The sequence below is a fragment of the Myotis yumanensis genome, unplaced genomic scaffold, assembly GCF_028538775.1.
Source record: "Myotis yumanensis isolate MYYU_CA2020_CCGP unplaced genomic scaffold, mMyoYum1.0.hap1 SCAF_12, whole genome shotgun sequence".
Classification (NCBI taxonomy): Eukaryota; Metazoa; Chordata; class Mammalia; order Chiroptera; family Vespertilionidae; genus Myotis; species Myotis yumanensis.
The window spans coordinates 54,856,000-54,882,268 of NW_027223763.1; the positions used below are offsets into that span (position 1 = coordinate 54,856,000).

The following is a 26,269-nucleotide window of genomic DNA, read 5'->3' on the forward strand; positions in this document are numbered from 1 at the left end:
CCCTTCAAGCTGCTCTCCAGCAATGTTTCTCCTACACAGAGGAGACGGGAAAAGGAAACGGGCACCATGACATTTCTGCTCATCTCGACTTGCGCTCTGCTTTTCAGCTGAAAATGCCAGCTCCTGCTTTACAAAAGAGAGGATCATAAATGCCTAGGAACCGGACCGCATATTACGGGGGAAGAGATGACGAGGCAGCGACCAGAAACGCGTCCTGGGCAGAACGCCCAATGCGGAGGGCCGAGCTTATTCCCAGTCCTCACACGCGCAGTTATCCGGCTGTCTGTCTCCTTTACAATTCTGTAGAATCACATAACCTGAAACCACTGCGGCAAGAAATACAACATGTAAAGAGAGCTCCAGTTTTTTGTGTTGTTTTGGGTTCTTTCTCCTTTTTTTTTCATATGTAGCTCTTATAGGATCAGAATTTGGCCCAAGATGAGAATATAAAAGTACAGAATGAGCACAGCAAGGGAAGTGGTGAATCAGTCTGCTATTAAGGAAAGATTAATAGAAACAGACTATATTTTTATTGATAAATCGATGATGAAACTTGTGTTTATAGCGCCAAGGGCTGATAAAAATAGAAATGTTATTTACTAAGAAGCGGCATGGGGAAGACAGAACCGTTCTCTGGCCCATGTTCATGGGCCACCCTTGCCTGTGACGTGCGGCCAGGCGGAATTCTGCGAAGTGCCCGCTGGAGGAATGAGCAGGGCTGGGGCTGGGGCTGGGAAGGCTTGTTCTTGAACAGTCTGAGAGCCACAGACTGGCTTTTCAGCCTCTGGGTAAGGTTTCCTTAAAGCTCCATTCCATCCACAAATACAACATTTACCATGAAGAGACTCTTAGGTATTTGTGATTTTTTTCCTTTAGATTATGGGAGACTCCATTTCTTTCTGTGGGGAAGTAAATCCCTGAACACAAAGTATCTCTCATTTCAAATGCAAAGTTAACTCTAATCTCCCAAAGCAAAATGCATATGCAGAGAAGGGGGAAAAAATGCCTGTACCCTGCTCAGGTTCCCAGCTGGATCTCTGTAATAAGAAACAGATTCACAAGAGAAAATTATATACATATTGATTTACTATAAGTTTTAAGTGACACGGACCCTTCAGGAGGAAATAAAGACCTGAAGAAAGGGTTAAACCTGAGTGCTCTTCTACTAGGATGGATGAAGAGTGGGTGGTCAGGGAAAGTTGGACAAGAGAATATGAGCCAAGTGGGGTGAACCGGGGGAGCGGGGAGGTCAGCAACATCTGCTCATTCAGGTTCCTCTCAGCATCCCTCCACCTTGGAGACAAGAATGCTCCTCTCTCCAGGCAGGAAGGGCACCTCCCACCGAGGGTCTTACAAGCTGCTTCAGGGGAGAAGGGAAGTCAGAGTCATTCCAGCAACCGCCTTTTCTCAAATTCCTTTAGCTTAAAATATTCAAGAGCCAACATGCCATGTTTTGGGGTAGCATGTCCCGAACCCTTTTTGAGTAAATATGTCATTCTACGCAAGATTTATTCTGGAATAATTGCTACAAAATCAGGCATCATTATACCACATATAATGAAACAGGAATATTTTCCAGGTGCATGAAAGAGAAAAAACAAACAAACAAAAAAACCCCACTTCCCAGCTCATTAGCAAATGTGACTGGCATTGAAAGAAATGTTTGTAGTTTAATTTTTAAAAAAGTAATATGGAGAATCCTATTCAGCACTTTATAGTACTGTCCTAAATGATAGAAAAGTTTGAAATTAAAAGTGAAACAAAAAAAGAAAGGAATAAAACCCACCCACACAAAAAATAGCTTTAACTTAAACAGCCATTTACCAACATTACCATGCTGTGTCTATGTTTAACACCACAAATGGAAACAAACGTAGAAAGATTTATAGTTATTTAAACAAACTGAATAGCATATGAAAAGAATGTGGTATGATGCAGCCCTCCATTTGGCAGATTTTCTTATCTGAATGAATAATTATTACCTCACAATGAACAACTGAGTGATTACAAACTGCAGATGTGAAGATAAAGGCTTACATTGAGAACTACTAAACTCACTCCTTACTGTACACCCAGAGCAGCGCTACACCTGTCCTGACAACAAAGGGAAGGACCAGAGGGACAGATCTAGTCACTTTTATGCCACGGCTCAGAAGACTGACAAATCTCATCCACAGAGCTGTGTGCTACATCTCTACCATCATTTGGGCATTGATATCTTAAATCCTTAATTTTAAAAGTTCGATGTATTTTCTATAAAAATTCCACATTTTAAGTTTTAGATCATTCTTTTACCTACCCTCACGCATACTGACATTTTCCTTTTAAAGACAGCCAACCCCAAAGGCTAATAAAAGTTCTCTTTGAGAACCAGCCTGTCAGGGATTCTTACTTACACCTAGGCAACTCCTGTCTTTGGTGTGCAAGCCCTTCAGTGAACATGTATGTTTCTGAAGAACTTTCTAAGGGGTTTGCGGTCCAAATATTCTTAAGAACTGCTGCACGTTAAAATAGTTTTCTTTTCACTGAGGCATAGAAAAATAGTTTTAAACGCGTGGCATGATTTTCCTCTTCAGCAACATTAGGGCGTATCAAATACACAAAGCCTCACGTAGTATCGTCTCCATCAACAACTTTCACTGAATGCACTTATACTTTTAAAATATATTTTTGAAGCCATTTTACCTGTGATGACTGATGGTAAAATGAGTTAGTAGGTTTCTTTCCACCATACAGCGATGAAGAGCTATACAGTGATTGGGGCTGGGAGGTAGTGGTTATGAAGTCACTGGTATAGAAACATACAGTTGAAACAAAATGCACCATGTGGAAATTTAATGTTCAGTGGGATAGACAAATGCAGTAAAGATCATTCACAGGTGATCATGGATTGCACAAACTAGAAATTCTGTCTAAGGAAATAAATTTATAAAGAAAATGTAATCTCACTGGCTTCTAAGGGACTTCATGAGAGGTCCCGGACCTGAAAAAGACTCCACCACATTCCTCTCATAAATACTCTGTGACTATAATGAAATTAACAATTGTCCACCTAAATATCATTGGCCACCAATGAATCCTATCTCCTGTGTGTTGAAAACAGACTTCAAGTGCTTAGTAAACAAGATAGAAGGGATTTCCACAACAACTCAATGAAAAAGACAAGCAAAACAATCTTTTCACAAGTTTCCTGAGATTTCATGACTCAGTATCTTTGCTTCCGGAGACAACTTGGCCCTTAACACATTAGATTCCGAGTTGAACACTGTGTGTATATGCCTCCCTTGCCCTCTGCGTTTGCTTACCCTTGGTCTGTTTATAATGCTCTGTACCATAAAGACTACAGGGTTGCCTGCTTTCCGAATGGCTTCCACAGCTTGCTCATGGCTTGCATCTCTGAGGTCCAGCCCATCCACCTGCAATGGAAGGCCTCAGCTTAACATTTCAAGAAGCTAGAGAACAATAGAACAATTTGTGGTCTGGAGTTCTGAGGATCCTGGGGGAGGCTCCTGGAGAATCAGTGTCAGAACAAAAAGTAACTGTGGCTGTCTGTGAGGCTTCCGAACTTTTCATCTTTCAGCAGACTTGTGGGCCCTTGTTTTGGACACAGATTTCTGTCTTCAATAATCAACTGAAATAATCATCAATTAGAATCAAGGCTCTGCTTCAGCTTTCCTTACACTGCTTGGCTGCTCCTTTAATAAATCAGCATAATTAAAGAAATAATATAAGGGAACTAACTGCCTAGTAGCACTAACATCATCATGAAAGTCACCGTACAAATATTTTCCAAATTCATTAGAGAGTGGTTTGGGAAGGGGTGGCTGATACATGGTGTATTTTTCTCTGTACAGGGATGCTTGAAGTTAAAGACAAAATTCTGGCGTTCAGAAGTTACAGGTTATGGTGAGGTTAGTTTTGCAAAGGAATCTGTGCAGTAGACATGACAGGAGCTAGAAGCCAAGAAATTGTGCTTACTTGTTAGTAATTCTTATACAAATAGGTTGGAAATGAAAGTTATTTTGTAACCTTTTATTGACCATGGTTTGTGAGGGAGGAAAAGAGTTTGAAAGGCCAAATGCTAATCCTGTTAGAAAACTATAGGATATTATATAGTTTTATCATTTCCAATTACCACAATATGGTATGTACAACAAAATAGCAAAATCAGAGTGGACACAATTCTGGAAAAGAAAATTATTATTTCTCTGCATTATCATATTTAAAAAACACATATATTTAATTGAAAACCTCCCTCAGATTGATACTTAGATGATACTTAACATCTCTTTCAGTGGGTCTTGAAAATGAGTTCTAACGTTTTATAGAATAAAAGTTATATTAGTGAGTACTATACATCCCATTAGTGGGAAAGTTTAACAGGACATTTAATATTTTTGCTCATGTTCAAAGAACTCTACTTAGAAATCATTTGCAGGTCTCTACTCATCTAATCTACATATATTTTCAGAAACTCTTAGCAGAAACATGTTACAGAATCCCTAGAATTTCAGAAGCCTAAGGTATCTTATTTATGAGAAAAGCCCCAAAACATAACAGCCCTCAACAAACCACTGCTAAACAACATTCAGTATTTTACCACTCACACAAAAATTCTTTTCCATTCTAAAGGGATACTTTAACATTCTTAATACATTTAAACGATATTTTGGTGCAAACTATGATCAATCCTTTCCAGAAATAATTATAAATATTTCTTACTTTTTTTACTTAGGTGAAAGATATTTAATAATGAAGTATTCTTAATATAAACTGCCTTGTGATAATCTAAAAATGGAAATTTTAGGTAGTACTCCAACTAAAAAAGAGCTCTTTAGAAGAAGGCTAAGGGTGCCATCTAATCATCTAATGAGAGGTAAGTATATACAGGAAGAGAGAGAAAACCCACCATTCTTCCTTGTAAGTGGTCAGAGGAGGAAAAAACATCATAGCTCTTGCTTTCTCCCAGTAATAATCAATTAATCAAGGAATAAACAAAAAGTCCCCCAAATGCTAATTTTAAAATAATGGTTAATGTGTAACCTTCTTCTAAACAATTAAGGCATTTTAATGTGTAAGCTATATGGACTTAGAAAATGAGGGTCAATCATTTGCATAAAGTAAATATAATTGTCATTATAATAGTGAAGCAATTGGTTTCCATTTGGAAATTGTCTCTCTTAGTTTACTCAGTAAATCCTAACAACTCAGCAAATCTGGGGCAGTTATCTCCTCCTCTGTCCTCTTCACTTAAACCATGCTTCTCCTGATCAAAAAATGTATCACACTGCTCTGCAGTGACTTAATTGTCAGGCCTGTCCCACCTGGCAGGCAGGCAGGCACAGTGCCCTGTGTACTGTGGGATGCCCAGAGCCTGCTACAGCACCTGGAATGCAACAGCTGTTCCAGGAATATTTGTTAAGCAAATGAGTGAGTGACTCCTGAGGGAAGAGTCTATTTAAAATATTAAACTTTGATTTGAATTTAAGTATTAGGTACAATTTGACCAAATGCTTCTCTCTCGTATATAACAAAATACACTTAAATGTGTACACACATGCGTGGGCGTGCACACAGCTCTGAGTGATGAATGGAAAGCACCGAGGAGGAGGAAAACCTGTGCTTCGATGAGGGTGGGGGCATTTATATGCAAGGTAATCAGGGTCTTAGCACAAAAAAAGACTCACTTGGAAAAAAATTTTCACCCAATAAAGTTTAGAATGAAATAACTATAAAGTACTTTTAGAAATAAAATCTCATTGGAAACTTAATTATGATGAACATATTTTTTTTGTGTGTGTATATATATATACTATTAAAGAATTATTTCCCCAGGAAATTTGCTTTGCTCTTTTAACCAGAACTTACTTATTTTATCTCAGAGCCAATGTTTTAAAACTGGTTGGTTGTACCTTCAAACATCAGTCTATACATCAAGATATATAATCTGTCACCATATTTTGAAGAGAGCAATTATGGGTGGAAAGAAACAAATAAGAAATGCTTCAACTGCAGACACATTTTTCTCTAATGTTTGGTCAAGTAATGGTGTAATGGTGATGATTCCCTTGGTAGAGAGCATGGAAGAGGGCGACGATTTTAGCTCAGAAAGCTCAGTGGAAGGTACCTCAACTATTCTATCTCCAGGTTTCAAGGTTCCATTTTTGCCAGCTGGACTATCTTCAAGAACATGTTTGATGAAAATGCCCCTCATCACTTCACCGTTGCTTAGTCGACTCCCCATCCCTCGTCCACCAACAATGCTGATGCCCAAGGACTTGCTTGGTTCTCTCCAAAGTTCAACCCTGTAAAAAATAAACAAAATGTTAATACATAAAAAAATAAATGAAATAAAAATAAGAAAACAGAGGGGGCAAGTTCATAACACTGGATTTGGCAATTTTTTTTTTTTAATTTTTAGAAATGACACCAAAAGCAAAGACAACAAAAAGAATAGCTAAACTGGACTTCCACAAAATTAAAAACTTTTGTTTATCTAATGATACTTAGAGTAAAATGGCAACCCAGAGAACAGGAGAAAATATTTGCAAATTTCATATGTGATAAGGGATTAATATCCAGAATATATAGAGAAACCCAAAAACTCAAGAACAAAAATAACCTGATTAAAAAATGGGCAAAGGACTTGAATAGACTTTCTCTAAAGAAGATATACAAATGGCCCATAAGCACATGAAAAGATGCTTAACACCACTAATCATTAGGAAAATGCAAATCAAAACTACATTGAGATACCACCTCATACCCATTAGTATGGCTACTTTAAAGAAAAACAAAGAAAATTTGTGCTGGCAAGGAAAATTTAGAGAAACGGAAGAAATTTGTACCCGTGTACACTGTTGGCAGCAATGTAAAAGCTTGTAGCCACTAGGAAAATGGTATGGACATTCCTCAAAAAATTAAAAATAAAGTTACCATATAATGCAGCAATTCCATTTCTGGGTATATACCCAAATTAATTCAAAGCATGGTCTTAAAGAAATATTTCTACAACCACTTTCATGGGAATATTATTCACAATAATGAAAAGGTAGAAGCAACCCAAGTGTCCATGTACAGAGGAATACATAAAAAAATGGTATATACAAATAATGGTAAATAATTCAGTCTTTAAAAGGAAGGAAATTCTGACACATCCTACAACACAGAATAACCTTGAGAATATCATGCTAAGTGAAATAAGCCAGCTAAGTGAAATAAAGCACAAATACTACATGATTTCACTTATATGATGTATCTAGTGTAGCCACATCCATAGGGACCTAAGAATAAGGGTGGTTGCTAGAAGGTGGGGGAGGAGGAAGTGGGGAATTATTAAATGAGTACAGAGTTTGAATTTTACAATGAAAATAGTTCCATAGAGGGATGGTGTTAATGGTTACACAGCAGTAGGAACATACTTGATGTCACTACTCTGCAGAGTTAAAAATGATTCAAATGGTTAAAAATAATAACTATTTTTAAATTCAATGGAATAAAATGTCTTTATATATTAAGTTTGCAAATATTGCTTGCTCAATTTATTAAAGTTTTGCCAGTACTAAGACAAGATAGTTTTAAATATTTTCTCAATTATGTGTTTTATGGGATCTGATAAATACTAATGCATTTCTGAAGCTGATTTTTTAAAGTAAATATCAAACGTACACACTCCAGGCTGGAGCACAAACCAAGGTACCATGTTTCAGGAGTCTATTATTGTAGACATTTAGTAATCAAGAAATTCAGCTACCCCTGAACAGACAGTTCTAAGTTCAGCAACGGAATCAAGAGAAAGAACATTCCTGCACGCACTATGTTGGAAGCTGACGACGTATGTGTAAGTCTTTCTTGGCAGGGCAGATCTGATAACTAACAGTGGCGGACAAGATCCCACATGATCTGATTGATCCCACTACCATTTCCATAAAAGCAACTCCCGCCACTCTCCCTTTCCCCTCTCCATTCCAGCAACCACAGCGTCTTGCAGGGTCTTCAGTTCAGCAGACATGCTCTCCTGACTGAGGCCTTGGCCCTTGCTACATCTTTTGTCTTGAATGCACTTCATCTACTCACATAATAAACACATAGCCTCATATACAATCATTGCAAATATCTCTAAGAGCTGTGAATGAGCTGAAAGTACACATCTAGTGACAAGGTCGGGATATAAGAATAAGCTGATTTGCAGAGAGGTGTTTGGCCAAGATGAGGGAGCAGCTCAGGGAAGTGGAAAGAAATAGTCACCAGGCAGAGAACTCTGAGACAGGCAGACTGCAGCTGGCCTCTGGCAAAAGGAGGACAATACTGGACATTAAGCAGGAGAAGAAAGCACGGCCCAAAAGTGCCCTCTACCTTGACATTTGAGGTGCTCCCAGAGGGGAGGAGAGGTTGGGGCCAGGACTCCAGTGAATGGGGGAGGTCCCAGTAAAAAAGGCAGGGGACAACAGAGCCCCCAGGTGGAGTGAGAGACCGGCTACTGGTCAGATGGTCAGACAGTCAGATGATGAGACACTGCTTTGTTCCCTTTTTTCTTTTTTCTTTACTAGAATTCTATAAACCTAGAGACTCGACCTGTTTAGTTTCAAAGCTCTCACCATGATCTTTGATCTCATGAAATCTTTTTTAATAGTTTAAAGTATTTAACATGCTCTTCATCACTTCCTTTCAGTCTAGAAATTCTGTTTAAGACAAAAACCAACACACTTCCTTGTCTCTTTAAAGCGGTTCCTTAAGTAAAATGGCAAAGTAGGGAAGTCAGTAAATTTAGTCACTGTATTTAATATCTAAGAATCCAGAATACATGCGTGGGCTTCCTTAACTCTTCTCTTAAAAAATGAAACAGAGAAAAGAAAAGGAAGAACGAAAGAAAATATCTCCTAGTGTTCTCCGTGGTGGGTGTAAATTAAAAAGTGATTTTTATAATTTCCTGATGATAAAAGTAACAGCAGCAGCAAACACTTATTGAGGGCTTACCATGTGCTCAGCATTATTATCTGAGTTCCATACACTTTCATTCAATTCCCACATCATCCGTGTGGGGTGGACACTCTCATTAGCCCCATCTTACAAAGAGGCGAAGGGGCACAGAGAGGTTAAACAACCTTTGGATAAAAGTACCATATGCTTGCCCGAGCTGGCTTGGCTCAGTGGATAGAGCATCAGCCTGCAGACTGAAGGGTCCCAAGTTCGATTCTGGCCAAGGGCACATGCCTGGGTTTCGGGCTCAATCTCCAGTGCAGAAGGCAGCCGATCAATGATTCTCTCTCATCGCTGATGTTTCTCTCTCTCTCTCCTTCTCCCTTCCTCTCTGAAATCAATAAAGAAATATATATATTTTTTAAAAGTACCATATGCTTGTGCAGCTTTGGCATGGAGATCTAAGGGTTTTCGAATGCCCCACTGCCTGGAAGAAAGGTTGTGGCAACTGAAAGCACTGGAGAAGATAACGAGAGAGGGACTGCCGACATGACCACAGTGCTGAGGAATCGACTCATCACCGAATGGACCGGGTAAGCATTCCATGGGTAGAAAAAGAAGACCCCAAAAGAAATACTTCATAGAACATATTCGGAGTTAGTTTTATGGGAAGATGACAGTCTTTCTTAGACCGAGACAGAGATTTAAATAGAATGAAGTTCAGAAAAGCAGAAGTAAAACAGCTCTGAGGCCAGGCTGCCCATGCTCTGAACAGAGGGTCTCTGGGTCCAAGTCCTGCTTTTTTGCTACTAACAACTGTGGGCCCTCTGCAACCCACTTAGCCTCTCTCTTGCTTTCCTCATCTGTGAAATGGAGCCAAAGAGGCTCTGCATGAGACTGCTGCTGTGATTACTAAATTGATGAAAACATATAAAGTATGAAATGAAGCTTGACACACATGAAACAACCAATAAGTCTACTATTTCTCTTACTATGATTATGATCCCTGACGTAATGTAATTAAGCAATATATAAAATCCAATCCATATGACACATGGGTAAATGTGAGCGCCAGCACCTCGATCCTCTTTTACCTACATGTTTATTAACACAAGGCACCATTTTCTACCAATCAGATTGACAAAAACTTTTTTTTAAATGATCATAAGATGAAGTAACTAAGGATGTGAGGAAAAGGGAACTCTCTTAAGTTGGAAAACGAAGGAAAATGTGATAGAGCCATCTTGTAAAACAAGTTGACAATTTCTAGGGAAGTAAATTATACATTTAAATCTATGAACCAGCAATTACACTTTGGGGTATATACCTAGATAAATTCTCATACATAACTATAAGGAAATTGATATATTTACTGCACATAATTATTAGTAGCAAATAACTACTAACTACTCAAATATCAATCTGGGAATAAACCGCGGTACAGTCATATATTGAAATGCACTGCAACAACTAAACTGAATGAATTAGGTCTTCAAGAATCAGCACGATAGATCTCCAAAACACTGGATTGAGAGAGAAAAGTAAACAAGCTGGAAACTGATACAGACAATGACAATCACATGCAAAATAAAACAGGAACACAGATTATTTGCAATTTTAAAATTTACACTTTGCTAAAAAGTATTCTCTATTTCCACACAAAGGGAAATTTGTTGACTGCATGAATAAATATCCCAGCAGGTTTCCAATGTTATAAAACATATTCATAACACTCACTCCTCATTTACTAAGAGTCCTGGTTATTTTGGTAAGTTTCCTCATAATATTCTATGAACATAATACTCTATGAACTTTCCCCCCAAAGTACCTAATGCTTCTGTAAAGAATATAGAAGAGTGCAGTATTGTCTTTAAGATTTCTAGAAGCTCCAGACATTCTCTATAAGGTAGCTACCACTTTTAGAGACTTCTCTTAGGCTGATAGAAAAAATTTAGGGCAAAAATTGAAAAACATACCTGAACAGAAGTTACATTAATTTTTTCTCATAAGAATATTTTGTAATGATTCCTGTGTTCAACACTCTGTTTGCTTAGTTGTCAGTGATGATGATGGTGATTGTTGACAAGGCCAACCACTGAGACTCATTCTATACCAGGCACTATATTACGAATTTTAAATGAATGATCACACTGAATTGTCCCCAAAATGTAAAAGGTTCTATTATTAATCCCACTTTACAAATGAAGTAACTGAGACCTAGCGAAGACTTAGAATCTTGTCTTAGAAAGCGACAAACTTAGAATTCAAATATAGCTCTGATTACTCCAAACATTTTGCACAGTACCTTCTAAAAACTACATTTCCTCACACAATTTATTAAAACTGTCCAACCGAACTTTTTATTTCCCTGTGATTATTGTCCTCCAACCAAATTCAAGTTTGTCATTATGGTCACCAACTACAAAATAATTTCATCTACTTTCTTTTGCTTTCATCCTCATATAAGAAACTTAATATCTTATAATACATATTTTTGCCACAGATCTAGCACTTATATTCTGTTCTATGGGTAATGTAAGAGAGACTATGACTTTTCTAAATGGACTAAACAGCTTTTCAAGAATTCAGATCAAGAAATCATTTAGAATGGCTGGAAATGCTTACAGTTTTTTGTGAAAGCAACCTAAGTTTTTTTTATACTTCAAACGTGACTCAACCTAGAAAATATTTAAATGTGATGGCTGCTGCTTTATATTCATTTGTGAGTAAAGAAAATGATGAAACTGTACTATATCTCCGAAGAGCAGAAATTATTCTCTCTTGTAGAATAAGTATTATTATTGTAGAATAAATATTAAGTATTTACTACTGTAGAATACAGATTAAGTATTTACTAAGTGAAAGGCACAATGTGATGGTCACCTTTACATCTGCTTAGAGGGAGTGTCCAATGATTACCCATATTTTACACTTAATGCAAAATACCTTACATTTTTCTTTAATTACTTTGTGTGTCTATATGCTGCCTACCTAAGTAAATTACAGCTTTTATGAAGGCAGGATTTATGTCTCATTCTTCCCGTTAGTCACAAAATCATCTGCTTCTTGTCTGAGTCTATAATCAGAACTCAATAAATTTCTATGAAATGAATTTGAATTTATGCAGCATGAACACAGAAATGTGGCGTAGTGATGCACGGTGATTTATCTGATCATAGTTAGGAAAGTCATCTTTTCTATTATACATGAAATTGAATGACAGCAGCCTGGGGATAACAAGGTTCTTACTGACACACCATCATAAATGCACACGCGTTTTGAATTTATAGTTTATACAAATGTTAGATAAACTTCAATTAACATTTGATGGTATATTTAAGATTAAACCCTATAGAAAATATCCATTCAAACCACCTATGTATAATTTTTAGTTAATTTTATTTAATCCTACTACATGCCAAACGCTTGCACACATTAGTTATAACCTGTGTGATACATTATCTTCTCCACTGTAACATACATAAGATTATTAAACAACTTGCCCAACATCACAGTATCATGTTATCATACAGCACTTGAAAGCATACCTCCCTATTTTTAAACACTGAGTGGGCTGAAGACAGAAACAGTCCTTACCGCCTGGGCTGATTCCAATTGCTGTACGCTGCATTTTGAAGTTCACTTTCTTCTCCCTCTCCTTCTTCTCGCTCTGGTAATTCTGGAATGTCTCTGTCAAAAAATTATACAGTGAGTACCCCAAAATCCTAGTAACCCCATGCAAGACTGTTCTTTATTGACTTGGCTAAAAAAAAGGCAGAACTGTTTTCTATTTTCACCATACTTGGCCAATAAGTATACAACATTTTACACTAAGGGGAAAATAAAACCCCATTAAGCAAAAACACACACTTTACATTACAATCTATCTATATATAGTGATGGAAGGAGACTTGCCCTGGGGTGGTAAACACACAATACAATCCAAAAATGATGCGCTGTAGGCTTATATACCTGGAACCTGTATACTTTTAATAACCAATGTCCCCCTCATAAATTCAATAAAAAGTAACTTTATTGCTTTTGTAAAAAAAAGAAAAGAAGCAATCTATAAGTTAGTCTGAAGATACAGCTGAATACTAAGAGTCTTCTCTAGTCTCTTTCCTGATGATACATGAGTGAATAAAGGAATAAATGAGAAGGGGATAAATCCTGAATTAAAACAACAACAACTACTATTCAACAAGTATTTCTTAACTACACACCACGTGCAGGAAGATTGAAGCTCCCTGTGGGCTATGACCTTGCACAGCCCTTGTTGACAACTCCTGCCCTAAAAGAACTTATCAGTGAGCACGCAGGAGTTCAGCGTCTCTGCTTCCTAGGAATGGACTGAGTTCCCTTCGATGGTTAAAGAAAGATGGAAGTGCTTATGGTCCAGCTTGCAGCCCATCAGAAGGGCCAGACCCAGAACACTTCAAACAGGAAGCAGCCTACAATGCACCCGAGTTCAGGGTCACTTCTCATGTTCTGTAGGAGTAAAGATTTTGCCAAATGCCAGGCATGTAACAAAATATGTCCAGACAAGCACCATGTAAGAGCAACATAGGATAAATGGTGTGTCCTATGCTGTTAGTAAAAATTGGATTTTTAGAGAAACATGCTCACATGTTTATTTGAAAGCAGAGGCTATAACATTCTGATTCAAAAGTGATTTTCCATTGACTTTTACAGAAACGGAAAAATCTAAAGAAAGTATACGTTCAAATTTTATCCGTCTCCATCGACAGGATTACTGAACTCAGTCAGATGAATCTTTAGAAAGTGAGAGCCGAATTCACTAATCCAACAATCCCTGTCCCCCCCCAACCCTCCCCGCCCCCCGTGTTTGAATGTGTTTCACAATATGTCTGGCAAGTAAATGTTCAGGCTTTACTTAAAGTTCTTATTCTTCTCTTTGACCTGAATGTTAGTTTTCAGTTTTCAACTGTTAAAAGGAAGCCTACCGGCCCACAGGTCCTGCCCATTAGTGTGTGTTTGAATTCTCCTCCTGTGCACATTGAGGAACAAGGCTGTGCATGAGGCTGGGGTTCTGCGAGTCTAAGCCTGACAGTGGGTAGGCCTGCTAGGAATGGTGGGGAGTGTGTAGGGAGTAAAATGATGCTAAGATGGTCACTGAAAATGAGACAGTCTGAGTGAAGCTTTTATCCAGATGAAACAAGGTACAGAGATGAAAACTAGACTAACCCTCTGGAAACATAACTGGAGAGAATATGACAGAAAAAGCAGCCGTGGAAGACAGACAAGAATAAGAATTTAGAAAGAGGCCCTAAAATATTCAGTGACTGCCATGGGGGTGGAGAGGTTTCTCACCCTGAACTCTAGGCTGTGGGAGCTACTCAGAAGCGCTCTGACACAGTGCCTCACATACTCATGCCTCCTCAGCCATGAGGAGACTAGTATCCTGAATCCCAGTAAAAAGCCTCATTCTCGTCAAACGATTCTATAGTCTTGAATCCTTTCGCTGACCCAGACATGCTCCTGTAACTGTGCCGACTCTTCTTCACTCGGCCCAGAGCACAGTCTAGGGCAGTGTTGGCGAACCTATGACACACGTGTCAGAGGTGACACGCGAACTCATTTTTTTTGGTTGATTTTTCTTTGTTAAATGGCATTTAAACATATAAAATAAATATCAAAAAATGTAAGTCTTTGTTTTACTATGGTTGCAAATATCAAAAAATTTCTATATATGACACGGCACCAGAGTTAAGTTAGGGTTTTTCAAAATGCTGATGTGCCGAGGTCAAAAGGTTCGCCATCACTGGTAGGGGATTCTAGTGCCCTGTGTTCCAAAGAGCAGAATGACCCATTCTCTTCCTACAGTACTCGCTCAGCCCCGAGTGGTGTTGAATACTAACGGCATCTCTGTCAGCTATTATGAGTCCCTTTACATGTGTATTTAGCTGCCAGAAATTGGCACAAGGTCACACAGTAAAGTAGAAGTACTGAGCTTTTAATTGAGACCGTTTTACTACAAAACCGGAGCTCCCAACCTCCATGCTATGCTGCCCAGTTTTATCTCAGGTTGGCAATTCTTTCTTTGGATCCAATGGTTCAATACATGGAGCCTACCTACTCACATCCTAATCTTGGCTCTGCCACGTATTAGCTGTGAAACTTGGCCAAATCACTCCGCCTCCCTCTGGAGCTGATTCCTACTCTGTAAAATGCAGATCGCTTTGTTTTGAGCACCTTTATATTAATAGCAAATACACTCCCTCTGCAGTGAGGCAGCCATGACAGTGCTGCCCAAGGCAGGCCGCTCTCCCTTCTGTGCTGGGGGAAGCACAGTGCTGAATGTGGCGCTCTCTAACGCATTTTGAGTGCATTTATGGCCTCAGCCTTTAAAGGAATATGATGCTGCCATGGCATAGTCTTTAATTAAGCCATTTGAAATGATACTTCAGAGGAACATGGGAGTGACTGCTTTTAGCATTTTGGCAAAAAGCGTCAGGAAGATAGCGTTAACCCTGAGATGGACATTCCAGAGTGGAGTGTGGCTGAGCTCTGTACAGACAGGGTGGAGTGAATACCACTTTTTCCATTAAATTCCCGAGGTCACGGCATTCCTTCCCCTTTTTAAACACTTATCTTCCCTACAGCACTTTCTGCATTACCATGGTCATGCGCAATTTGCAGAGGAAATAATGATGTCGTATCGTGATGCCTGCAGAGTCACTGGACACCAAAGTGCTCTAGGATGTTCTGACTTCCCAGAGAAACCATAGAACTCTTTGGAGAAGACCTCAGCGTGCACACAAAGCCATTTCTGCCCTGCAGCATGCTTAAAGAGCAACCTGGTGCTTAGCTGCCAATGCAACTGAAAAAACCGGCCCGCCCGCGGCTGAGAGTGTAACATGGCACATTCTTCCTGGAAAAGCATTAACATTCTTTCTCTCTCTGTGCTGAACTCAGTAGCAGCATCAAAACCTAGTTCCTACCTTTCCTACGAGGGGGAAAAACACCATTTTCCTGTATTATTTAGAGGTTCTTAATACATTGTGTATCAAGAGCATTGAAAAGGCATACATTTGCTCTGGCAAGTGTGGCTTAGCGGTTAGGTCATTGGTTCGATTCCCAGGGAGGGCACATACCCAGGTTGTGTGTTCAATCCCTGCTCAGGGCACATATGGAAGGCAACCAACTGATATTTCTTTCTCACATCAATGTTTCTCTCTCCCTTTCCCTTCCTTGCTTTCTAAAATTAATACAAATATATCCTCTGGTGAGGAGTAAAAAATAAATAAAAGGCATACTCTGCTTCCTAACATGCATATATACCAAGATGTTCAGCTTAACATTCTCCAAGGATAAAAAATAACCATTACAAATGTTTCTCAATCTGTATGAATGTTAAAAAGAGGAATAAATAAAATTTCTGAAGATGTTTAAAAATACATACAAAATAGGAAAAAGCATGATAAAATACTACACAAATTGTAGCTTCCAAGAAATTGATGAAACAATACTCCTAACTAAGGTGAAATCTCTAAACTCAATATGTTAAAAGTGCTGTATTTAAGTGGTATAATTAAAGATTATTTTAATTTCTTGATTTGAATTTTCATATATTTTCCTACTTTTCCACAGTATGTCATAATTACTTAAGCACAGGGGGGAAAGGTAAACATTTTCTTAATGTTGAAGAAGGAAAGGAATCCTCTTTCATTGCTAGTCTTCCCTGACTCTAGATTCAAAATTCCATAACCACCTATATCATTCATTTTTGTAGCAGATTTACTGTTTCATTTACCTGCCAGTGTATGGAGAAAAAATATCCAGTGCCATTATCCCTCCAGATTGCTGTCCCAAGCTTCTTCTAAACTCTTCCAAATGTTCTGCAGGCACGTAAGTAATTCTGCAACAGAACATAACCCATGAAAGCAAAGGGAAGCAAAGTTTTGGATGACTGTTAGGAAAAGCTCCCAAAATATAGAAATAAATAATACTGCTCCTTTATTCCTGTTTTATCATACAACTCATTTAATCAGCTTACTCAGCAGAGAATCCAAACATCAAAAAGACAACGTATCCTATAGGTAAGAATAACAGAAATTAAATCTCAAATTCTGCTGATAAACTAGGTGCTTTCCAAGAATCATATGGGTAAGGAAAAAACAACATTTTTAATATTCCTAAATGAGAAGGCTAAAACAACTTTTTGGAATTAGAAAGATCTATAAATTCTTAGGAAAATGACTGTCAGTAATAACACTGATTTCATCCAAAGATTCTTGGTATCCTCAGCAAAAACAAATTAAGCATACACTATTAAAACACTGAGTTTTTATATTATTTTATGTAAATAACTTTATAGTCTTACACAATACTGGTACAGAATTAATTATGGGTATTAACAAGCATTATCAATAGGTAAATGTTAGCTCTATTAAGTTACGAACTCTCAGTCTGAAGTTAAGACTAACTTTATGGAAAGACACTCTTACTAATTTGTAGCAACTCCTTATAAGCTCATTTTGGTTTCAGAGGAAAGCCTAGTGCGTACACTTGGACAATCACTTCCTAGTTCAACGAGTACTGGGTGAAAGCCCATAATGTGGAAGGTACTGAGTTAGATGCTGACCACACTATAATGTTCAGAAAATGACGTTTGAAAATTCAAGTTGACTACTGTCATAGAAGGCTTTGTAGTTGATACCCTTAAGTGGGCTGTTCCAAGATCCTCAAATTAATGAAAAGGCAAGAGAAATACTGCATTTGAAGCCAGCTCAGCATGTTTGCACAACTAAAAGAATATATAAGAATCATAAAGACGAGTAAACCAGCTCTCCATAACCCACCCATAAAGACAGTACATATAAAATCTCAGCACCAGAGCGCAGGATGAAAGCACTATCTTTCATGTTACAATAAAAGATGAATTACATCAATGTCATAATTACTGAGTAGGGAGGCATGTAATTTCAGACGTAGTGGTTATTCTATAAAGAGTGGCCTCACTCTGTGAGGTCACTGAGATCTGGAGTTGGGAGACACAGTGCTGCTGCTCATCAGGAGCGTGATGGGAGCGTAAATCACTACCACTCAATCCAGTATTCTCCATCGCAAAAAGGACACCCTTTTTCATGAGGCTCCTGTAAACTAGAGGCATAACACGAATGTAAGGCAGGGCGCTAACAGGGCCTCAGCGAGCCTTGGCACGGCCGATCACAATTCAGGGGCCCTTGGAATCTCTTCATGACAGTTTTACCTGGAGGATTAAAAACTCAAGCAGAGAGCACAGGTCACTGGGTTTAGGACTAGCCTAGGTGAAAGAGAGGTGCTCTAATTCTGACCCAACTTAATCTATAACAACACCTTTTCTGTGGATTAAAATATACTCAATAGTAAATTCACATTTAGCCCTTCAAAAATAATAAGTTAGAAATACAAAACAGCTGGTACTGGAAAAGAAGACTGATTGTATTTTACATAAAAAATAAAGATACACATAAAACCCCAAACCTGCAAAGTCTATTCAAGAAAACAGGTATTATTTCTGAAGATTCAATATAATCAAACACATATAACTAAAACATTTAGAAAAACAGCCAGAAAGAGGGGAGGGGTGGGGGAAGTTAGAACACAAGGGTGAAATAATGATAATCAGTGCAAAGTATTTAATTTTTAACTGGTTTGCAAAGGAAAAGATATTCCTATACTAAACAATATTGAAATGAATTTTCCTCTATACTTGTTCAAAGATGGTTTTCAAAGGGTGAGGGATGGGGAACTTTACATTTTTCTCATATTTTAGGTTAACAGTGATAAAGGTTAAAGAAGGCAGTTTTCATAAATATTTAGCCCAATATACACAGACCGGCCACCAGAACAAGCATCCCATAATGCAACGGCACATCCAGAGCAAATCACCGAAACTAAATTAGGAACGGTGTAAATAACACGGACACTGCGGATTTGAGAGCTATGTTAAAAATTCTTACATGTAAACTAACCTTTGGTTAGACGTGGAGTGGAAGAAAAAAAAGTAACGTTAGTGATGCCGAAATGCGATATGGCTCCTCACCCAGAGCCTGTGCCCGAACATGCAGCAGGATCACCCCCGACAAAGGAGCTTAAAATCTTAGTAGCTGGAAAATATGATTTTTAAATAGGTTCACAAGCATCAGTGCAATGTGAAACTGTAACAAACCCATAGCTCTGTTGTAATTTATGTCCTTATGTAAAATGAAGAAAAAAAAGAATCCAAAATGTATACCCTGAATCTATGCCTGGCTCTGTCCCTGCATCTGATGGTACAAAAGCATGGAATGGTTTTCACAGACAAGTTGTAACACACAGCCATAATGAGCTTTTTGAATCACCAATACTCACACATAAAGGGGGCTCAATCGTCAGCAGGTGCTGTAGAAAATCTAGAATGTGAAGCATACGCCGCGGCATCTTTTTACAATGGTGTTAACAAATGTCAATGTCTCGGGCTGAATATGCGATGCATACATATGTAGTTAAAAGTGGGTGCTCCTGGTTGATTTTCCCCTTTCCACCTCCCTCCCCATCTACACCTCCCCCAGAAAAGCATCTGCTCTCTACTGGTGTCTATAGCAATGATTATTAACAAGCATGGGAAAATGTAACTGCAATCAATCTTTTATTCCTTGATCAGGAATTCATCCCACACTTTGGGTTAAGGCAGGTGAATTCTGATTCCGCTCGGTAATTATCTGGCAGATGTTACCAGCAGCTGCTACTAAGCGCAAAACCCTGGCTATTATTACAGAAATATAAGAGCTCCTGGCAAGGTGGAGTGAGAAGTGAAACAGAATGCATTCTGGTGAGGCTTCACATCTGGTTTTCCATAGAAAATAATGGAACCTGGAACTTAAACTGGCTGTTCTTGAACTCTTGAAACTCAAACTAGCTACCCAGGCGTGCACGAATGCACACTCACCATGTTCCTAGCTCTCTATCATAAAAGGCAAAGAAGAAATCTGTGCATTGTCTCAACAAGCAATGCTTTTCCTAAAACCACACAGTCATATAACTGAACCATTAAGTTTTTTTTTCCTGAGTCCTTCCAATACACTTCTCTACCACCACCCCAGATTAAGCTAAATTTGTAATAAGAAATAAAAGGGAAGAAACAGGAATGGAGCCTAAATCTGGGCAATGACTACAAAGCTTAATTAGCCAGGGGCAATGCATGGTTCCACTCAGAGTAAGGGAGGCCTAGACTTCCCTTTTGGGAGGATTACTCATAGCTTTCAAGGTAATTCTAAACCTTTAGCTTCATGAAAGCAAGAGATCTGGAAGGCACAGGGCCAAAAACACTTCATGCAAAATGCATGGAACATGCTGCTCAGCCCTGGCCAGACTAAATGGAGATTTGTTTTATCATTTAGCACATTTTTTTTTCTGAAAAAGGATTATATGATTCTAATTTCTTTCCACCATTCACCCAATGGTCAGACCATAACCATCTGAATCACAGCTACAGTAGGACACTTGAGAAGAAATCAAAGTGTCATGTTGTTATGTTTGGGAGTGTGTTTGTGTGTGTGTGTGTATGTGTGTGTGTGTGTATGTGAGAAAGAGATCGATTAACTGATTGATTTATTGAGTGATTTCCAGAGGAGGGAAGGCTGTGGGATTTTATTCTTTTCTTTTTTTTATTATAAGATACCACAGTACATTTTTGCCTCCTGGGATCTAAAAGCAAGTATTTATAAAGCGAACTCTCTAGACATCCCTCAAGGTCATCATGATGCTGCTGTCCACATGAAAGAGTAAATTCTGATGTTGAATCAAAGGGTGGGAAAACACACACACACACACACACACACACACACACAGACAATAGCAGTAAATATGAGAAAAGGAGAAAGATGACTTTTGGTGTTGAAAACGTACTAAATACATTTTCTGGAACAGGGTAAATGCACGACTTATGCCAAATCAATGTCACAATGGTCTCATTTTTGGGCTACCTTTGAAGATCTTCAGTAAATTAGAATGGAGGAAAAGGCTAGAACCAAGCACCAATTATGGCACTGAGACCTGCATCAGTGCTCCAAGCTCAATGCGGGCATTATCGCACAACAAATCAAGTGACCAGTCACCAGGCCATCTGCATTTTATGCTGCATATAAACTGTATAAGCTAAACCTCTGCCATGAAGGGTCTCCATGTGGATGCATACCATTTATCTTTTAAGCAAAAGAAATGGACATTGGACCACAAGGGATGAGAAAGGTACTTACTGTTTCTCTTTTTTTCTGAGTAGAGAGACACTGATTTTTTTTTTTTTTTTTTTTTATTTTCCTCTTAAAGTATTACAAAGGGTATTACATAAGTATCCTTTTCCCCCCCCCCCCGCCCTTGACAAACCACTACCCTCCCTTACCCCCCAGTGTCTTATGTCCATTAGTTATGCTTATATGCATGCATACAAGTCCTTCGGTTGATCTCTTACTCCCCTCCCTCCTGCCCCCCAACTCTCTCTGGCCTTCCCACTGCAGTTTGACAATCAGTTTGAGGCAGCTCTGCCTCTGTATCTATTATTGTTCAAAAGTTTGTAATGGTCTTTATTATCCATGAATGAGTGAGATCATGTGGTATTTTTCCTTCATTGACTGGCTTGTTTCACTTAGCATAATGCTCTCCAGTTCCATCCATGATGTTGCAAATGGTAGGAGTTCCTTCTTTTTAACAGCAGCATAGTATTCCATCGTGTAGATGTACCACAGTTTTCTAATCCATTCATCTACTGATGGGCACTTAGGCTGTTTCCAGATCTTAGCTATGGTGAATTGTGCTGCTATGAACATCTGGGTGCATATATCCTTTCTGATAGGTGTTTCTGGTTTCTTGGGATATATTCCTAGTAGTGGGATCACAGGGTCAAATGGGAGTTCCATTTCCAATTTTTTGAGGAACCTCCATACTGCCTTCCATAGTGGCTGCACCAGTCTGCATTCCCACCAGCAGTGCACAAGTGTTCCTTTTTCTCCACATCCTCTCCAGCACTTGTCGTTTGTTGATTTGTTGATGATGGCCATTCTGACAGGTGTGAGATGGTACCTCATTGTTGTTTTGATTTGCATCTCTCGGATGATTAGTGACTTTGAGCATGTTTTCATATGTCTCTTGGCTTTCTGAATGTCCTCTTTTGAAAGGTGTCTATTTAGATCCTTTGCCCATTTTTTGATTGGATTGTTTATCTTCTTTTTGTTAAGTTGTATGAGTTCCCTATAAATTTTGGAGATTAAGCCCTTATCAGATATGACGTTGGCAAATATGTTTTCCCACGAGGTGGGTTTTCTTGTTGTTTTGTTGATGGTTTCTTTTGCTGTGCAGAAGCTTTTTATTTTGATGTAGTCCCATTTGTTCAGTTTCTCTTTAGTTTCAACTGCCCTAGGAGCTGTATCAGTGAAGAAATTGTTTTGGCATATGTCTGAGATTTTGTTGCCTTTGTATTCTTCTAGAATTTTTATGGTTTCCTGTCGTACATTTAAGTCCTTTATCCATTTTGAGTTTATTCTTGTGTATGGTGTAAGTTGGTGGTCTAGTTTCATTTTCTTGCATATGTCGAGACACTGATTTTTTAATGATGTTTACTTGCATTCATGTTATTAATAAGATAATTATGGAATAGTCATAGGATTTCATTCCATAAAATAAACGTCAAAAGACATACAAAAATTTGAAAGCCCATTAGTGAAATTCTGCCTGAAAATAATACATTTTTATGAGAGAAGAATCTACTCCAAACAATATATATTTTTCTACTTTTTATTGAAGGCATAATGAAAACCAGATTGAAAATATTGTTTTTCTTACCTAAGCTCTAGAAATATGTACTTTGCAAAAGAGTAATACAGAATGCAGTCAATAAAATAGCATTCATACAAAAAAGTCTCCCCTAATAGTAACTATTACATTAATTTAAGGTCAGCAATCTTTCCCTGAGCTCTTATTTTACTAGTTTATCCCTTATACAAAAATACAAATATCCAATAGTTAATGCTATAGGGAAAAGTCAAGCTGTTACATGGAGGAGGTACAACAATAAAGTCATGAACTAATTTTAGGTTGGTTCAGGAAATGTTTAATGCCTTAAAAATCAAACCACATATGTAATGTGCATTGGGCGCATTATGGAATTATGGGACATTTTAAGCACTTCCTCACAAAATATCCTATATGACCTACATTCAGACTATATCAACATATTGGTGAATTCCCTTGGATCATGAGGTTCAGCACAGGTAAATTACTCATCCAACTGGCACTGTTCTCTATGGTCTTGTCCATTACTGGTCCTCAAACAACCGGCTTAGTTCTAGGACCCATACAGGTCACATAGGTAGTGCACAATTCCTTATATGAAGGGCCAATCAAAACATCTTTATAAGATTTTAAGAGTGGACCTTCCTGTTCTGTGAGAGATGTCATTATCTCATATCTAAGGTTTTTGCAAAAAAATCATATAAAAAGTAAAATTAAAAGAGAAAGCAACATTGTTTTAAAATATTTCTTTTTTTTAATAGCAGGTATTTATTTATTTCAAGAAATTAAAGAAGTGACTCACTTGAGAAAAGTTAAGTTTCCCCTTCTTAAAAGGGGTGGGTGGATCATACACTGGAGACCCATTCCAGCTGATGTGCATGACTTACAGGAATGGCTAGAGTGCTCCCTCCTATTCTAGGGGGAGCTGCAGAATGGGGAGGGACTAGGGAAAGGATCTCTGGAGTATGCCCCCAATACTAGTTGTAGGTCAGCTCCACTTCATTTTTTTTGCGATAAATCAGAGCCCTTCTGGGTGATGCTGAGGCTGCTGTACTCCTGGGCTGTTCTGGTCCTTCTCCTTTTGATCTCCCTGAGGGGTTCCATGGGATCTTAGGATTGACTTGTCCTCTCACATCCAACCAGAAGGGGAGGGCCTTTTGGGTGGGAGTGTTCTCCATTTCCTTTCTCTTACTAAGGGCTTCAGCATGGAGCTGGAAGACTCTCTGGCCTCCATTCTGTTCACTTCCACTGTCTTTACTCAGCCAGGCTGAAATGCAGGGTCCAGCTCTTGGACCTTCTAAGGTCTCTGTAACAGGTCGGCTGGTCATCTCCCTCCTACAACCACAGTCACATTGCACAGGTGTTACTGCTGCTGCCCCTGGCACTGCACCCTGGTCAGGCCCTGCCGGTGCAGGGTTAGGAAAGACAGTGAGTCCCTAAGCACAGAGTGTTTGCATGAAGCATATTGTTGGACTCCTTCCCCACTAGCATAAGCGAGAGAGGTGGCCCCAGACACCTCAGTGACCACGGGAAGGCTCCTGACACTGACCAGGTTGTGGTCACTGGACTCTTCCTGTCCTCTGCCTCCAACACAGGTATGTGCATCATATCACAAGCTGGCAGGGCATGAGTACACTGTAAGCCTCCACTGGGGGTCTCAGGAAGAACACCAAGTCTTCCCAGTGTGCAAACTGATTCTTCCTTTGCATCTGAAGGGGGCATAATTGTAGGTAAAAAGAGCAGCCAGTACAAGCTTCAAGAGGAGTGTTCTCCCTCATGATGGTAGATGGACATCTTTACAGACTTTAAAGGAGGCAGCCTGGTCAGCTCCGAGCTCTTGGCTGACTTAAGTTCCCTTCCCCAGTAGTGGCCATATCTGACACCAACTGCACAGCTGACACCAGGGGGTGCGAGCAGCATGACATCAGTACTGGGAGCCGGGGCTGGTGCATGCGGTGCCCACAGTGACCATTCACACACTGTGTGCACGTCGATCACTCTTTCTCTCTTGCTGACCTGGATGAAGTTGCTCTCAAACATGGGAATGTGCTGGAACAGGCGCACGCCTCCTTGCTGCAGCTGCCCCATGGAACCACGGAAGACGAGCAGCACGACAGGTGGCTGCCGAGGGCACCACCCTCCCACAGCTTCCTGCTGCTACTCATGTCTGTCTTTCATTAAGACCGTTGCACATCCTCTCTGGAATCTCCACCTGGGTCTGAACCGCAGCCCCTCGGGGCCGCCTTTAAACTTTTGCTGTCTATTATGGCCTGCAGCCCTCACACATAGCACCGTGTCCTCATGCCCACAGCTGCCACCACAGGAAGGGGCAGCGTCCTCCTGCAAACAGCCACCCATCCAGGAGCCGAGAGTGCAAGGCATGCATGCTCAGTCCTAAAATATTTCAACACTGTCATCTTAAAAACGATCGAAAATCAAAACTATTCAGGAATAGTCAAACCTGTAAGTGATTTATATTAAATAATTATGTAGTTTTTGTATATCAAGTAGAAATGTATGGGGGGGGGGGCACCTCTGATTAATGAACTGAAATTTCTGAATTTCCCAAGCCAAACTGGGGTCCCAATGATACTTACTTAATGTCAGGCCCAATGAGGGAATGTCTCCTCAACATGGCTCGTGCCTGGGCGTTGGTTAAACTGATAGTAGATTCTTCATTAATAGACAAGATGCAATCCCCAACGGCAATCCGGCCATCTCGACTAATGGCACCTCCATGAATAATGCTTCGGACAATCACCCCCAAGCCATCTTTGTTAGCGCTTACTGTCATCCCTATGGTAATGGAGGAACACAGATATGGATTAAATTTGCAATTTTCAAATTCACTTTTATTTGAAAGTCACATAATCCCTACGAATCAGCACTAATTTTTCAAGCCAATAAAAAACAATTAAAATGAAAGACACACAGGCCTACACTAGAGTGAATGTATTTTAGGCGACAGGTGTGTTACCCCTTACATAGAAAGCTCTCCCAGGGAGCATGTTTTCACAATATCAAATCAATTTCACAACAGGAGTCCATCTTATATGTATAAGAGAATAAAAAACAGGACCATGAATGGAAAATTAGTTCAATACACCAAGAAACTCTGTGCTACTACTTTATTCGCAAATCATTTGTTCATTCAGTATAGACTTCTTATACGCTTACTATGTGCCAAATACTATGTTTGTGGCTTGAGATAAAAAAGCGTAACAGAATTCCTAACATCAAGAAGCTTGTATTAAGTCCTATCCTCAGTGCCTATCACAGTGCCTGTTGAACTAAGCTGATGTGAACTTAATACTAATCTGCTCCCATTTTATCTCCAAATCAGAATTTCTGTAAGCTCTAGATCTAGATATTTAATTGCCCTCGTGACATGCACCCTGGATGCATAACAGGAAGTGCACCTTCGTATGCATAAAACTGAATTCCCAGGCTTCTACCTCCCCTTGTTTCTCCATGTCTTCCCCTTTTTGGGGTTGACACCACAACACTGCTCTCCATTGCTTCAAGCAGACATATTGAAATCAATCTTGATTCCTACCTCTTTCTCACCCTTTATTCTTAA

The 26,269-nt window shown here is 39.2% G+C and overlaps 1 protein-coding gene across 10 annotated transcripts in view; it reads right to left on the bottom strand.

Annotated features, from left to right (window-relative positions):
* MPDZ (multiple PDZ domain crumbs cell polarity complex component) overlaps nucleotides 1-26,269 on the bottom strand; it is a 268,048-nt gene that overhangs the window by 38,852 nt on the left and 202,927 nt on the right. For 8 of the 10 annotated variants that reach the window (XM_070431681.1, XM_070431682.1, XM_070431687.1 and 5 more), the window contains 5 exons: nucleotides 25,287-25,485; nucleotides 16,694-16,798; nucleotides 12,517-12,609; nucleotides 6,128-6,305; nucleotides 3,306-3,416 (listed from right to left, as the gene is read on the bottom strand). In XM_070431681.1, the coding sequence (XP_070287782.1) occupies nucleotides 3,306-3,416; nucleotides 6,128-6,305; nucleotides 12,517-12,609; nucleotides 16,694-16,798; nucleotides 25,287-25,485 (686 nt within the window). The remainder of the gene's footprint in view (nucleotides 1-3,305; nucleotides 3,417-6,127; nucleotides 6,306-12,516; nucleotides 12,610-16,693; nucleotides 16,799-25,286; nucleotides 25,486-26,269) is intronic. The other 2 variants (XM_070431684.1, XM_070431688.1) reach the window with 1 other exon arrangement.